Source organism: Apiospora hydei (assembly GCF_038363865.1).
Source record: "Apiospora hydei strain CBS 114990 chromosome Unknown utg000009l_segment0_segment0, whole genome shotgun sequence".
Classification (NCBI taxonomy): Eukaryota; Fungi; Ascomycota; class Sordariomycetes; order Amphisphaeriales; family Apiosporaceae; genus Apiospora; species Apiospora hydei.
Genome location: NW_027117368.1, coordinates 6,731,505 through 6,746,247, shown reverse-complemented (window position 1 = coordinate 6,746,247; position 14,743 = coordinate 6,731,505). Strand labels below are relative to the sequence as shown.

General features: G+C 52.5%; 5 protein-coding genes across 5 annotated transcripts; 3 read left to right on the top strand and 2 right to left on the bottom strand.

The window, feature by feature from the left end:
* Window positions 1-788: 788 nt before the first annotated feature.
* PG997_013926 (uncharacterized protein) lies at window positions 789-1,760 on the top strand (the record flags this gene model as incomplete). Its single annotated transcript, XM_066818240.1, has 1 exon — window positions 789-1,760. The coding sequence occupies one exon, from the start codon at window positions 789-791 to the stop codon at window positions 1,758-1,760; it is 972 nt and encodes a 323-aa protein (XP_066663932.1).
* A 1,008-nt stretch (window positions 1,761-2,768) lies between these two features.
* PG997_013925 (uncharacterized protein) lies at window positions 2,769-5,492 on the bottom strand (the record flags this gene model as incomplete). The annotated part of the gene is made up of 4 exons (XM_066818239.1): window positions 2,769-3,050; window positions 3,125-4,978; window positions 5,056-5,225; window positions 5,333-5,492. The coding sequence occupies 4 exons, from the start codon at window positions 5,490-5,492 to the stop codon at window positions 2,769-2,771; spliced, it is 2,466 nt and encodes an 821-aa protein (XP_066663931.1).
* A 1,728-nt stretch (window positions 5,493-7,220) lies between these two features.
* Window positions 7,221-8,357, top strand: PG997_013924 (uracil phosphoribosyltransferase; the record flags this gene model as incomplete). Its single annotated transcript, XM_066818238.1, has 5 exons — window positions 7,221-7,384; window positions 7,563-7,921; window positions 8,018-8,172; window positions 8,236-8,252; window positions 8,306-8,357. 5 exons carry the CDS (start codon window positions 7,221-7,223, stop codon window positions 8,355-8,357), a joined length of 747 nt encoding a protein of 248 aa, XP_066663930.1.
* A 238-nt stretch (window positions 8,358-8,595) lies between these two features.
* Window positions 8,596-9,245, bottom strand: PG997_013923 (uncharacterized protein; the record flags this gene model as incomplete). The annotated part of the gene is made up of 4 exons (XM_066818237.1): window positions 8,596-8,747; window positions 8,804-8,851; window positions 8,935-9,073; window positions 9,204-9,245. Coding segments are annotated over 4 exons (381 nt in total), but the record flags the coding sequence as incomplete, so codon positions are not given.
* Window positions 9,246-11,124: 1,879 nt separating this feature from the next.
* PG997_013922 (Uracil-regulated protein 1) lies at window positions 11,125-14,321 on the top strand (the record flags this gene model as incomplete). Its single annotated transcript, XM_066818236.1, has 18 exons — window positions 11,125-11,441; window positions 11,537-11,655; window positions 11,713-11,721; window positions 11,777-11,846; window positions 11,916-12,055; window positions 12,118-12,161; window positions 12,218-12,255; window positions 12,304-12,373; window positions 12,427-12,466; window positions 12,523-12,578; window positions 12,651-12,693; window positions 12,754-12,836; window positions 12,973-13,244; window positions 13,369-13,539; window positions 13,619-13,648; window positions 13,813-13,898; window positions 14,106-14,175; window positions 14,309-14,321. The coding sequence occupies 18 exons, from the start codon at window positions 11,125-11,127 to the stop codon at window positions 14,319-14,321; spliced, it is 1,671 nt and encodes a 556-aa protein (XP_066663928.1).
* Window positions 14,322-14,743: the final 422 nt, after the last annotated feature.

Here is a 14,743-nt window from a genome sequence, read left to right as displayed (position 1 = left end):
AGCCAACTTAGTTGATCCGTTTCCCACTGGTCCGAACCATACATAGGAGAGGGAAACGCTAGGGGCATGACAAAGGAGGCCATCGCCATGCTTCCGGTTTCGCTCTATCTCTCAGAACGGGGTCATAAAGAAGCCATCACATTCTTGAACCTCTTTGTTATGGGCCATGGCAGCGTGGGTTTTATCCTCTTCAGGGGCCGCTATGCCATGGTAGGTTTCTCTGCTTTTTCTTATCCCCTTTTCTGGTGACTCCCTGTGTGGTCTCTTCTCTCTCCCCCCCTCAAGCAGTTACAGCAATACTACTGTTTTCTGGGTAGTCCCACTTCATACTTTGCTCCCCCTTATTGTATAGCAAGACTATACAAGCACCATTAAGGATAATAATGCCTCCCGAGTCCAAAAGGCCAAGGCCGCAGCCAAGGAATTGACGCAGGCTGAGCAAAAGAGATTCTACGGCCAAGCCGCAGAAGTGATCCTGACGTATCTCAATAGCGAGAGCACCCAAAACAGCAGCTTCTACAGGAAGCTGCTGGCCAAAGCCAAGAACAAGAACGTAAATGCTAGAGCGCGGGAATGGTGCTTCAACTATTGGCAGCAGGAAAAGGGCAGGAACAAGCGTACCATTGCTGTGTTCGAAAAGAAGGTGTGTATACCTAGCTTCTCATGACTAGGCGAGTATCCGCGACTAATTAGCCCCCTTTTCTCTCTTAAAAACACAGTTCCCCCTCCACCAGCATGATGGTTACAAGCACGAGGTCAAGACCTCGGCCGGCCCGTACCGCGAGTCGATGGACCTGGACCCCAGCGAGCCCGACAACCCGTGGCTCCTCTTCCACCGTGACCTGTTCAACAACGGCATAAGCCCCAACTACCACCGCTTCAGCCTCGAGCGGGTCCGGGTGGCGCAGACCATGCTGGGGATGGAGCAGCACCCCGAGCTGGAGTTCAAAGACTACCGTCAGTTCATCGCCAACGCACCGACCATCACCCGCCGCCTCGACGGGGACCAGTTCGAGTACGCCATGCGCACGGTCGAAAAGATGGCGGACGAGGAGGATGCGGCGGAGAAGAAGGAGCAGGCGAAGCTGCAGAAGGAGAGGGAGAAGAAGGACAAGAAAGATAAGGAGAAGAAGGAAAAGGAGGACAAGAAGAAGAAAGGGCAGGAGCAGAAGACCGGGGTGACGCAGGACGACAGCGGCGTCGTCTTGGACGAGGAGGAAGACGAAGAAGAGGAGCGAGAACCCGAGCCCGTGCCCGCGCCCGTGGTGACGTCGCGCGATCTATTCTACGACCGGGTGCTGGTCCGCTACATGCCCGAGGTCATGGTGTGGCTGGGCCACGGGCCCAAGGCCTGGCAGGAGGTCAAGATCAGCGACGCGCAGACGCGCCTCTACGGGGCCATCAGCCTGCAGAACAGCAGCCAGCTGTCGCACATGCGCTTCGAGTGCATCCGGATGGTGCAGATCCTTTGGGGCGAGCTCCCGCGCGAGCCCAACACGGTCACCTACGAGATGTACATCCGGGTGCTGCAGGATCGGGAGCGGAAGCGGAAGCAGGAGGAGGAGGTGAAGAAGGATGAGGAGGCGATCCAGAAGAGGAAGGAACGGGAGGAAGAAGAGAAGGCGAAGACTTGCGTGGGGAGGGGGAGGAGGAGGAGGAGGAGGCCGGCGAGGAAATGGAAGATGACGCCGAAGAACTTTGAGGAGGAAGGGCTATTTCAAAGAGGGATCCTACTGGTGGCAGACGTGCCCTCCCACTGATCTGGCCCGGTTTTCCTTGAAGGTATTACTATGATATTTCAGTTATAGGGGTGATGTTTAATTCCTTTTATCATGGACAACCAAGCATAGTCCAGTAGGCCTTGAGTAGGACTGGCATGTATAAGTCCTTGTATTTACCGTATCGACCTCACATATTGAAAGCCTTAGTGTGATCATGCCCCAAGCATAGGCCCCCCATTAAGAAAGACCCTTACATCAACATATGCGTGTGACCTAATAGGGAAACACATGTGTGTTGCGATGTTCTATCTAACCGCTTCAACGGGGCGGAAGGACCGATACCAAGACTGCCGAGATTTGCAAGCCAACTGAGTACATTTAGAATACATAGCTAGGAGTACATGAAAGCCACGGTCTGAGTCTGAGACAAATGAGCACATCTGGGCGTCTGACGTAGGAAAGCTAGAAAAGGGGGTGTGTGTTTGTGACGTCTGTGTCGTAAGTAACTCAAAAGTTCTGTGTTACATTGCTCTCAAGTCGGGGCGAGAGGGCATCTCGTGGAACCTGCCTGGCGAAAACAGCATACATTTATCAACACCCCGAGTTTGTTCAATGAATATGCTCCGGGGCTGTCTCAGCTCAGGCATGAAAAGTCCCGGCCGCAGGGTCATCACTTATCTGAATGGTGCGACTAAATAGCGGAGGCGATCATCTCGATTCGTTTCAAGGTCGTAGTCTATGGGTATTGCGTACATGTATTCAAAGGTGACATCCCCAGCCAAGCATTTAACAGCCTTGGACCACCCAGAATAGGCTCTCTTTCTCTCTCCAACTCATATTCAAATGCCATCGTCCCATTGCATCCGCAAAAGCATGAGCTGGCCAGTCGGCTTGAGTCTCTATTGGTGTACGCCGACGACCAAACCCAAATACCCACCACGATCTCATGGCCTTCTTCTAACTCCCTTGATCTTTTGCAATTGGTCTTGGTATATGTGCTGCAACTCCCCTGTAGACCGGGTTTGGAAGAAAAGAGGGGGAAAGATATTAGTCGAAAGCAGCCTCGTTCTCAATCTGCTCTACAAGCAGCTGCAATTTGTCTGTGTATCCATCGTGCGCGTCACCTTCTACCGCATCCTTCAACGCGGCTTCCATCACTTTGTGATGTACCACAAACTCGCGGATCGAATCGAGCAAGGGCTTCATGCTCTTCTTAGAATGACTAGCCCTAAAGGCAACTCTAAAAGGTTTCAGGAGTGACAGGTAACCGAGCAGCACGGCCAAGTACCCAAACGCCACGTTGAGTTGGGATTTTGCATCGGAATCAGCCTGTGGAAAGTCAGCGTTTGTTCTTTGGCAAGTGGTGGTGGAGTGGGTATTAGGGGAGACGTCATGTTACTCACCTCCGCAGTGGATGCATGGTTCTCTAGGAATAGCTTGATGAGCTTATTCGTAGGAGAACCGTCGTCGCCGTAGCACTTCCAGACCGCCTCTCTGACCGCGACGCTTTGCTCGGCGCAGTTGATCAGAATCCCCAGTCTCAGGACGAGTCCGTCGCGAACTTCATCCGACCATTCGTTGGTAGAGACAGTCGCTAGTGCCTTGGCGAAGCTTGCGCATACAGAGGTCGCAAGAGTGGGGAGCAGGCCTTTGGCGACGAAGACTTCAGGCGCTCCCGGCACCGTCTCTACTAGGTTGACCACAAGTCTCATCACGAGACTCTCAAGCTCCGTGTCGAGCGGTACCCGCAAAACAGCCCCAAACGCATCGGCCACCGAAGGCAGATAATCCGTCAACCATTTGTCGCTGTCGTTTTGGGATTCAAGCGCCTTAACTGTGTGATATTCCAAAACGGACAAGGCATGGAAGACATTGATACGGTCAATAGCGTCGGGCGCTTCCCAGAAATCCGGGTCTTGCGCTACAGACAACACTGAAAACAGCTTGTCCGTAACCGTGGCCGGGAACAGCGACAGGTCCCTACCAATGTTCGGATCATGGGCAACAAGGAGTTGAAGGCATTTCAGGGTTGCAGTCCGAGGCGATATGTAAGCAGGCTTAGTTCGCCAGGCGGACAGCTCTGTGAGATTGTTCTGTAGCCCACCCAGCAGCGTCTGATCACGCTTACTTAGGTTACTCTTGCGATCCCGTGCCAGCTTCACAGTATCGTTGTCCACAGCAAGCAGTCTTGCAAATAAGTCGCCCATGCTTCCAGTGCGGACGATTCGCACAATATGCGACGAGTCAGTGTGTGCCAGAAGCTGCAGCAGGATGACCACAATAAGGTAGCCAGTTATGGTATCATGCTCTCTGTCGGCGTGCTCAAAAATAGTCGTCTCAACCCCGTGATCACGGAGCGACCTTCGATATTCTTTCTCTTTTACCTTCTCCGCAACTTGACGCAGGGCAGTTCTGCGCGAGGATGATGCCTTCTGGCCTGCACCGTTGGGTGTTCCTATTTGTTCTGTTAGATCATGCATCTGATCGGCGACAAACGTATTTGCGCCTGCAGCCCGAAGTTCATGAATGCCCTGCATCTTGGCCGTCTTGGACATAGAGCTCAGATCGGCGTCTTCGTCATCAGAATCGGGCTTGATCAACTTCTTGTGGATATCGTATTCTAAGCGTCGGCCCTTCAGTGCTGGCGTCTCCTGCGGAAGCTCTAATGCAGCGTACATATCCGTCTCTTCCAGTAGGGTCCTTGTTTGGCCATATGTGCGTTTTACTTGACTTGATGTGCGGGAGAATGCTGGAGGTCTGGTGCCTGAGGCTTTGCGGGGGTTTGGGGTTAGAGTCATGGAATCTTGTGAGTCTTCCTGTCCAAAATCGCCAGTCTGGCCAGATACCAGCGGCTGACTCCAGGTTACTTGTGACTCTCGTTCGTCGTCTTCCGACTCATCTGATGACTGGATTTGTGCCTTCAAGCTATCAATCAGCCGTGTTTTCTGCCTCTTCGGTTGTTTTTCTGCCTCATCCACCCCCTTTACCGCTGGCTGTGCTGAACTTGCCGAAGCAGTAGAGGTCGTGGTTGGACCAATATCTGGTTGTGTGGTCTTCAATGTTGTCCTTCGCTGGGCCAGGCGCACAGGGATCTGCTGCTGCATGCGCGGCCTTGCTCTGCCCTTGTCGGTGACGGCCAAGTTACCAAAGGTCTGCATTGTCTGCGGAGTAAACACTTCGTGGGTCTCCTTTCTCTTAGAGGCTGCCTTTCCATTCTTGGCGCCGTTGCTTGTAGACGCCATGGGCGTTGGAGGGGGCTAGACAATGCCACGTCCGGGGCATCCACGTCCATTCCATCTGCTGAGTTGGACCGCGCCGCCGGGCGCCTAGTCACCTTTGTTGCCTGTTTGGCGGGATGCGAAGGTTCTGGAGAGGAGATTCGGGAGCGTCGGGCGGTCGGCCGGATAGGCGAGCTATCGTCCCGTTCTGCCAAAGGGTCCTGGCCGATGGCCTTTGAGGAGTATAAGTCGGCCACCTTCCGTTTGCGCTCGCTACTCAGGAGGCCTGTGGTGGCATTTTTGCCGCGGTCGCAGGCTTCTTTCGGGAAGGGACGGGGGCTGACAAAGGCTCTGGCGAGGAAGATAACTCGTAAGGGTCGCGCTCTCCCTCACGCGTTGTTTGTCCTGTGATGCTGCTACTCGCGATTTGGCGGTCACTGGGTCGCGTGGTGGACTTGGCGCCAGAGTATAAAGCGCGTGCTGGTTGGGTCTTTCGTTTGCCGTAGGTTGCGATCGGCTTTCGCGGCCTGTTTCCGGCGTCGCGCGTCGCCATCGTGGTCGTTGTCTTTCTATCGATGAAGGAATATCTCTGAATCGACAAGCAACCGCTGCTGGATGGTCGGCAGCACTGGTTCTCCGATGAGCAAGGCACTTTCTCAGGTAGAGAAAGAGCGACAGAGAAGTTGAAACAGCAATGGATTATTGATGCTCGCCATGCGACAGGAAGAGGGCTGCTTCAGCGCAATCGGTAGTCTTGGTCGCATGTAAATAATGGGTGCTTTGCTGGGATCATAGGCCAATCAAGCTAGGGTTCGAAAGGACCCTGGTAGGCTGGTAGCACCTGATTGCCCGCTAGGAAGCTTGGAAGGAGGATGAGACGGGCGGGAGAATTGGAACTGGAATTGGAGCTGGGAGCACGCCCGGATTTAGCCTTTACGTAGTAGGGAGGAAGGCGTGCAAGACGAAGGGCAGGAAGGAGCCGCTAAGCTTTTTCCTTTTACTTTCAACATTGAAGGCGAAGACAGAATGTCAGATCTGAGAAGTGCAGCGGTTGACTATTGTAGCCACGCAACCACGTCGGACGTTGTGAGACTCCAAGCCGGCTTTGTTGAATCATGTAGGTATGGTGCTGTTCCGATTGATACGCGTAGAGTATGCAACGAAAGCAGCCATAGGCTCACTCACTCGCCCACTAACAGTTCTGTACCCAAAACAGGCTGCTTGCTGTTATTGGTCCACCGTAGAGAAGTGAATAGTAGCTGTTCCTTTATTCACCCGTGGTCATCTACCTGTTTGGGTCTTTCACTTGGAGAATCATCCAAAGTAACAATCGATTTCGGCAATTCTCGCAACTTTTGGTCTCGCTCTGTCCGGCACATAGAAAGTGTCCCACTCGGTTGGATGTTGTGACCTTAAGTCGGGGACGGTATACAAGTCGCACGATCAAGTATAAGTCGTCATCGGCGACTACAATATATATGTAGGTACTTTACTTATGTACGGCATCCTTATTCATCTAGCAATCGGCGTCACTTTTTGAATTTTCCGGCCTGTTTATTGAGACAATTCTCTCCATATACCGACATTGTAATGTGATGATAGTAGGTGACTATCACCGACGAAGGTCATGGGTCCTGACTGGTAGATAAAAAGGTGACTTCTCCCCCTGTGGCTGCAGCAATTGGTGCAGCAATCGGCAGCCAGCTTGCTAGCCCAAGCCCCAATGAGGGGGGTACCCTACTTGCCTACATAGTCAGAGACACTCCGGTTATTGCATATGCAGGACATCTCTGTAACGAAGCGCACCCTTGTGACTGAGAGGGACTCAATGGTCCCCGACCCCATGCCTGTCGCCCAGAGCTGCATTATATATATATATACTTTATTAGATTTCCGGTTCGTGAGAGGTCATATTAGATCTCCTTACCCTAGAGCATCTTCAGATCCCATCCTATTCGACTCTGTAGAGAATTCGGCCTGCAAAATTCAAGACTCCTCATTTCGGTAAGACCTCCCCTCCCGAAATCTCCAGTTGCTAAAAATCCACATCAACCATCCAAGACCATTTGAAACGAAACAACGGCTGGGGAGTAGTGATACCGACTAACCTGTCTATGTCGCTTAGGTGGCAGGCGCCTTGCTTAATACGGCGTACGGACTAGAAGTGGCGAAGGCTTGACAAGAACCGCTCGTTCAGATCTCTCTTTGATCTGTCACTTGAAGCTTCTGCATTTTGCACCTCCCATCCCCACTTGCGGTCCTATATCAGCCACCACACGCCATGTCGGATCAGCCCGCGAAGCGTCCTCAGGTCGGTCCTACCCAATGCGTAGGACCTGACTACCGCACGGAGAGTCAGAAACCGGTTGCCACGGTGTCGACCGAGATCGAATACGACAATGTCATCACCTTGCCTCAGACTCCTCAGCTGATCGCCTTGCTCACGTGAGTACTTCCCCAAACCGGACGTTGAAACTCTACCAAATGCCCACCTCTGTTATACACCGTTTCGGTGTGGGGGATATGCCTTCCATAGCTGTCTCTTCTGGGGCATCTCGAAATCAACACCATGAATCCCCCAAAATGCAGGCTCACATGGGCTCACCAAACCATGCCGTTGCAGGATGATCCGCGATAGGAACACGGATCGTGCCGACTTCATCTTCTACTCGAACCGTATCATCCGGCTGCTGGTTGAAGAGGGCCTGAACCACCTTCCCATTGTCGAGCAGACGGTGACCACGCCCGTGGGCCGCACCTACGCCGGCCTGCAGTTCCAGGGCAAGATCTGCGGTGTGTCCATCATGCGCGCGGGCGAGTCCATGGAGCAGGGGCTGCGCGACTGCTGCCGCTCCGTCCGCATCGGCAAGATCCTCATCCAGCGCGACGAGGAGACGTCTATGCCCAAGCTCTTCTACGACAAGCTGCCCGAGGACATCGCGGACCGATGGGTCCTGCTGCTCGACCCCATGTTTGCTACTGGTAAGTCATCGTGGCCATGTTCCTGTTATTGCTGTACTTTAATGCCCGCCGGGAGACGTGTAAACGAAGAAGAGACTAATAAACCGAACTACGTAGGAGGATCGGCTATCATGGCAGTCGACGTGCTCAAGTCGCGAGGTGTTCCTGAGGAGCGTATCCTATTCCTCAACCTGATTGCTAGCCCGCAGGGCATCAAGAACTTTGCTACCCAATTCCCTAAGCTAAGGGTCGTGACGGCCTTCGTAGATCAGGTAAGTTGAACATGCCATGCCTTCCACTTTAACATAAGCTCTTTACTAACCCATATATCACAGGGCTTGGATGAGAAGAAGTACGTAATATGTCGATCGCATTTTTTGCAATCGCTTACTGACAACTGTGCAGCTACATCATTCCAGGACTCGGAGACTTTGGTGATAGATACTATACGATGTAAGCAGAGGCCATAACGCGGCAGCTTGAAGCTTCTACCGTGCGCACCGGGGTCGTATCACAGGAACAACCTATATAAACTCGTGACACCTGTTCGATGGGCGTGCCTCACGTACGCACAGAATCAACATTCGGCGAGAAAATACATCATTCATTCATACATTGGCTTGGTCCTTCTCTGTATTGTGGATGGACTCTAGCGTAAACTAGGTGGTATGGAGCGAAACACGAAACGCATGTGGCTAATAGTCATCTTCATCGTCAACAATTCCCTCGCCATCGTATCGGCGCTCATCGTCGTCATCCCCATATCGACCACCACTCGTACTCTGCCGGGCGCCCGGTCGTTGTGACGATGCTGATTTTGAGTTACCCTCCTCCTGGGCCACCGCATCTGTAGACCTGTCAATATTCCGTGTTTCTCTGCAGGCGCTCCGAGAAGATACTTACCAGCTGCATCTACCCACTCGCTGTACACATCTATCGGCGCGGACAGGTCTGATACCTCCCTGTTAGCCCAAATCCCAAGCTGCTCCGGAATTGAAGTGCCCTTCATCCGCAGGTGCAGGAGCGCTACTTACAGTTGATGCCGCACTGGAAGCGCTGTCCGCAAACTTTGCAATCGAGGTCGCCCACTCCAAGCTTCTTGTTAAGAACGACAGAGACGGACTTCTCGTGGTTGCAGAACAGGCATGTGAACGATGTTGCTAGGGGCTCATTCTGTGTATCGAAAAACGGAAATGGTCAGCTCTTTCTCTGTTCCTCTCTCTCCATCTCCATCTGCATCTGCGTTTTCATATTGCGCCGATCGATGTTGCGATTGTGTGATATGCGGGTTCTCGTCGCGTACCTTCTTGCTCGTTGGCTTGCGGGCGGCCTTCTTGCGTTTACCCTGCGCAAATGATGCGAATTAGTCTTTCTTGTCCGGTCGCATATTGCATGCTGCGTATATAAATCTCCAGAGGGGATGTTTCCGTACCATGTTGATGTCGCCGAGTGTAGACGGTCTCGGGGGTTGGATTGCGCACGAAAGGTTGATTAACTATTCGCGACTTTGGTTTGTGGTTGTCAAAGGTTGCAAGGCTGCGCTGCACAAAAACGCGACTGAGCCGCTTAATTGCGTTTGGCAGACGGGATGAAGTCAGCGATCCACTGATGTTGTACGTGCACAAAATCTTCATGCAACGTCAATTGTGCACCCAAACAACACTTGGTGCATTCACAGCGTTCAAGTCCAAGTCTTTATATATATTCAATTCCAGCGCATGTTGATTAGCATTTTCCTTTTTGTACATCGGCATTCCTCGTCCTCCTCTTCCTTTCTGCGTCGAGCAGCTCAAGTGCAAAGAAACCCAGGTCCTCTTGTTCGGTGAACAAAGCACCTACGCCTACACCGTGTCAGAGGTAGAGGCAGCACGCATGCAGCTTCAAGGCTTAGGCGGTTGGGGGTTGCTAGCTGAAGCCCCACTGCCGCCGACCCTTGCTGCCTTGTTTCTTTCTTTACGTGCTGCCACTACTGAACCTTAGCCACACCCCTAACATCTACCAATACTCGCTCGCCCTTATCGAGCCCGCCGAGGTGGGATGGCGGGGTAGTTGATATGAACCTAAGCCATATTCAATTACACGGCATTGGTATTTCTTTTTGCATGGTGCTGTCTGTTTTGTAACTCTTATTAGAGAAGCATTGTAGGTAATAAAGATAAGGAGATTGGCAACTCCCCGGTTTTCTGCTTCTCTATTAAGCTCGTGAGAACTCTCTGGGCTATCAAGCAGCTAAGAAGGCATCCTCACCCCTCATCGGCAGCTATCCGATGCCAGTGGGTATCTACCTAGGTATAGTCAGGCGCGGAGTTCCCCGCCGGGGCCGGCCCAAGACGTCAATAGGAGGAGCTGCAAGGTACATTCCTGCCATCCATCCATGCCGCCTTTTCAGGTGCCCAAGTTGGGTGTTGGCACATCAACACATCTCTGCCCGGTTTCATAGGCCAATGCTACGTCCGAACAGATACCTACGACATCTACAGTGTCCGGCTAGACCCCAGATTCTCGCCCACCTGGCCGACGGATACAGGCGGCGTCCCCACCGCTCGACGATCCCGTGCCTGAACCTATGTGTCAGTATCACCTCGGTAGAAGCATACGTCCACGGGTACCGTAAGCCGTGCCTTGGGGAAAACGCCTCAAACTATCTACCTCCTACATAGGAGGCGGCCCAAACTGAATCCATGCATCCCCAAATAACATTAATGTATTCAATGTATCAGGAGGCCAATACTCTGGCCCGACTAGTTGTCTTAGTGTGGGCCCAAGCACATATGTAGTCCCAAGCCATCAGGTAACAAGACGCAAGACGCAGGACACTCCCTCCCTTTTGCCTATCAGCAACTGGAGCCAAGTCGGGTATCTACTTGGAAGCTCCGGCATTCGCTGGCAACGCGCAGCACTTCCTCGTTCTACACCTACAACTGCATTTCCCTGCTCTGCTCACCTGTCTCGCACTCTCGTTGGCCGCGCTGCTAAGGTTAGAAGAAAAGGAACTGCTGCCATTGCCAACTACTACTATTTTACCAAACTGTTGTGCCTTCCTCGTCTTCTTGTTGCTTGATCAACCATTCCATCTGCCACCGTGGTTTGATATCACATAATCCGCTCAACCTCGCCCTCGGTTCCCCCGGTCTAAATACCAAACGTGCCTACCGTGATTTGTTCACTGCACCTCAAGCTACCTAACTCAACCCACACCGACTCTTTCTTGAAATCTCGCAAAGATGGCATCGGACTCAGCGAGCGGTGCCAGCATGAGTGATGTGCTGGAGGCGCTCAAGTCGATTCAGCAGGTGCAGGGCCAGATGCAGAAGGGCGTCGAGTCCCTCACCCACCGCGTGAACCAGATCGCGCCGCCCAGCCCGGATCCCGCGGACGGCAAGTCTACACCAACCCCGGTCGCCGTGAAGGACCTCACTTCAAGCCCGTTGCCCCCGCCCGCTACGGAGCGTGCCGAAAGTGCCGAGACCCCAATGTCTGCCGCCGCCAAAGCAGCGCTGGAGGCGCAGAAGTCGGGCTTCACCTCCAGGATCATTCTCACGTAGGCTCTTCCTGTATCTGTCGATGTGAAGTCCTGATGCGTATATAGGGACAGAGAATGCGGAGATCGTTGCTTATTTGCCTTTTAAATCACAGAACATACCCCAAGCAAATCGGCATTGACCCCATTCCGCTCAAATGGGGTGCTGCGGATCCCAAGGAGCGAGGACCGGTGGTGGTATCCCGAGCCTCGTCCACAATCGGAAAGCGCAACGGTGAGTAACCTCAGAATTCTTAGACGGATACAGTGACACTGACAAAGCATTATGCAGCCGTTGGAGGTAAGAATCAACAACTTACAGCTCCGATTATGCCAGTACTCATCTTCTCGTGTAGCGCATGGAGGCTCCTATTCGATATACTTCGCTCTTGCCCTAGCAAGCAAGCAGCTTGACATCAACCACATGTAAGGAAGGCATCTTGGTGTTTCAGGACACCTTGAGGTTCGGGATCGTGAGCTGATCCTATTGCTTAGGCCGGATTTCACCAACACTGAGCCAGCCGCCAACATTGGCCCCTTTCCGCAATGGGGCGACAAGAAGAAGATTGTGGCCATGGATCCATGGGGTCACCTTGCCCCATGGCTGTTCGCAGATACAATCAAGAATGAGAACGGTAAGATGGCCCGGAAGACAATAGTAGACGATCGGGGAAAAAAGACTCACACAGGCCTTCAGTCGACATAAGACCGACCATCGCAATTACCAAGGCTCATATGAAGGTAAGTAGCCCCATAATCTGCACTTGAGAAGACGTTTCAGAACTGATGATTACCAGCTGCCAGAGTTGGAAGACAGCGTTCGTGCAGGCAGACTGTAAGTGTTCCGATCTGCGACTTGTTGAACATTCTCACACATGGATAGGGTACCAGATGGTAAAGTCTGCTTGAACTCGTCTGGTGAACTCGCCGTCACGAAATTTGCCGTGGAACCCGTAAGTGTCGTTGATCTAGTTGATTTTGCGAACATGAGGCTTACATGGCACAGGTGTGGTATCTTCCGGGTGTCGCCGAGCGTTTCGGTATTGGTACGTGTCACTGAAAGCCATCAAGAACTGAGTGGGATGCTAACTGACCGTGTAAGACGAGGGTGTTCTTCGACGGTCCCTTTTCGAGCACACTGGTGGCAGCTACCCAGAGGTAAGTATCTGAAGTACTCAACAAAACATATCTGGGATATCGGAGGGCTAACTAAGGGACAAAAAATACCAGTTGATCACGCGCAATGACATTAAGACATTCTTGCCACCAATCGGTGAGCAACACCTGTTTTCCTGATGCTCCGAGAATCATGTACACTAACACCAGGTATCAGGTGGTCTGACCGTATACTGCTTCGGTGACCCCGCTAAAATGTCGGACGAGAAGAGTCGATTGGCCTTGCGTGTTCACGACGAAGTAAGTAATTCCCATCCGTTGGGGATGCCCCTTTTCGATTTCCGATGGAAGCTTTCAGCCGGTACTACCTGAGAGAAGATGGATACCAAGATCATGGTGTGTGTGTGTGTGCTAAGACCAGTCTCACCCGCTCTAGTGTAACGGCAGCGATGTGTTCGGCTCCGACATCTGCACCTGTCGGCCGTATTTGATCTTCGGCATCGAGGAGGCCGTCAAGGAAGCCCAGAACGGAGGGAGCGGAGTAGTCATCTACTTTAGAAAAGAGGGCCGAGCTCTTGGTGAAGTGACCAAGGTGAGTTTGCTATCTTCCAAGCCGTCCTTGGCCGCTCTTGGGGCTCCGTACAAGTGGCTTGGCGGAATGCCCAAGAAGGAAGGCAACAGCCAGACTAACTCGCACGACACAGTATCGTATGTTTCCCCGGACTCATGTTCCTGAATCTATCGATTGCATATTTGTTGTGGCTTTCGAGCTGCGCAAGACATGCATGTCTTGGGAGGATTTGATGTTTTGCAGCAAGGGCTAATCACACAGCATATCAGTGGTCTACAATGCCCGAAAGCGCGGAGAAGACCGAGCCTCGGACTACTTCAAACGTACCGAGAACATCGCCGGCGTCAAGGACATGCGATTCCAAGCTCTCATGCCTGATATCCTCCACTGGTTGGGTATCAAGAAGATTGACCGCATGCTCAGCATGAGCAAGTGAGTCTTGTCCTTCCTCAGTGGTCTCGGGTTCTCCTTTCTGCGTGCCCAAGCATGACTAACAGCGCTCGCTCCCTAGCATGAAACACGACGCCATCGTAGGCCAAGGGTAAGCAAAGCAAACCAAAGCCGTAGCAGCAAGCCTATTGCAGCTGCGGCATCTCCTTCAGCTGATCGACCGAACAACCGTCCCCTCTTCTAGCCTGCAGCTCCCGGAGCTTAGCTGGGTACACATACACCAAGACAACGCCATCTAATGCATGTCTGATGTAGAATTCCCATCCACGAGCGCGTAGAATTGCCTAATGAGCTGATCCCCGATGATTCGCGCGTGGAGATCGACGCTAAGATTACTGCCGGTAAGTGTCCCTCGCTTCTGTACATCTCCCAGAGACAACTTGGCAGGGCCGTTACCCGCGCATACACACACGCGACAGCTCCTTGCTCGTTTGGGGGCGGAGACGGATGGAGGACTGTCGATCTCCGTGTTTTCGCCTGCCAGGCATCGGGAAGAAGAAGAGAAGAAAAAGAACGCTAACGAGAACGAATTAATTTTCAATCACTAGGGTACTTTACAAGTGGCCACCGAATGACAGAGGACGAGTTGAAAGCTGTGCAGGGTCGCATGTGGGAAGAGTACGTTCGGCCTTCAACACCCTCTCAATCCAGTCCAGCCCAGTCCCCAAACATGAACATGAACATTTCCCGCCCAGCTTTGTCTACGCTTACTCTCCGGTGTGGAGAAACGGTCTGACTAACACCAACGCAGCCTCGACCACTGAGCAATTCCTGGGCCGCCTTTTAGGAGAGAGGAGGGGAAGGAGGGAGGGGGATGATCTCGGGACGAGCCTTTGGGCCACCACCCGTGCAGTTTGAGACTAAGATATACTGCGAATGAGAGTAAGGTTGGGTCTTCGTAGCTACTGAATGCGAATCATTATATGAATTGATTGGGTTTGAAGTGTGTAATAAGGCATTAGCCACCTTGATATACTCTTGAATCAAGGAAGCAGAGCAACCACCACGACAAATGCCAGCTCAGCTCATAACATATCAAAACCATCATCGTGTCGTCGAAGCAATAAATCATGATCGACCAGCATAAACAGCCAGCCAGTTGATTCGCCTCGGCAGTAGCTCTAGCTCTCGAGCTGCAGGGGCTGCGTCTGAGGGGAAACGAGAAGAGAAGAAGGAAAATCGCCTC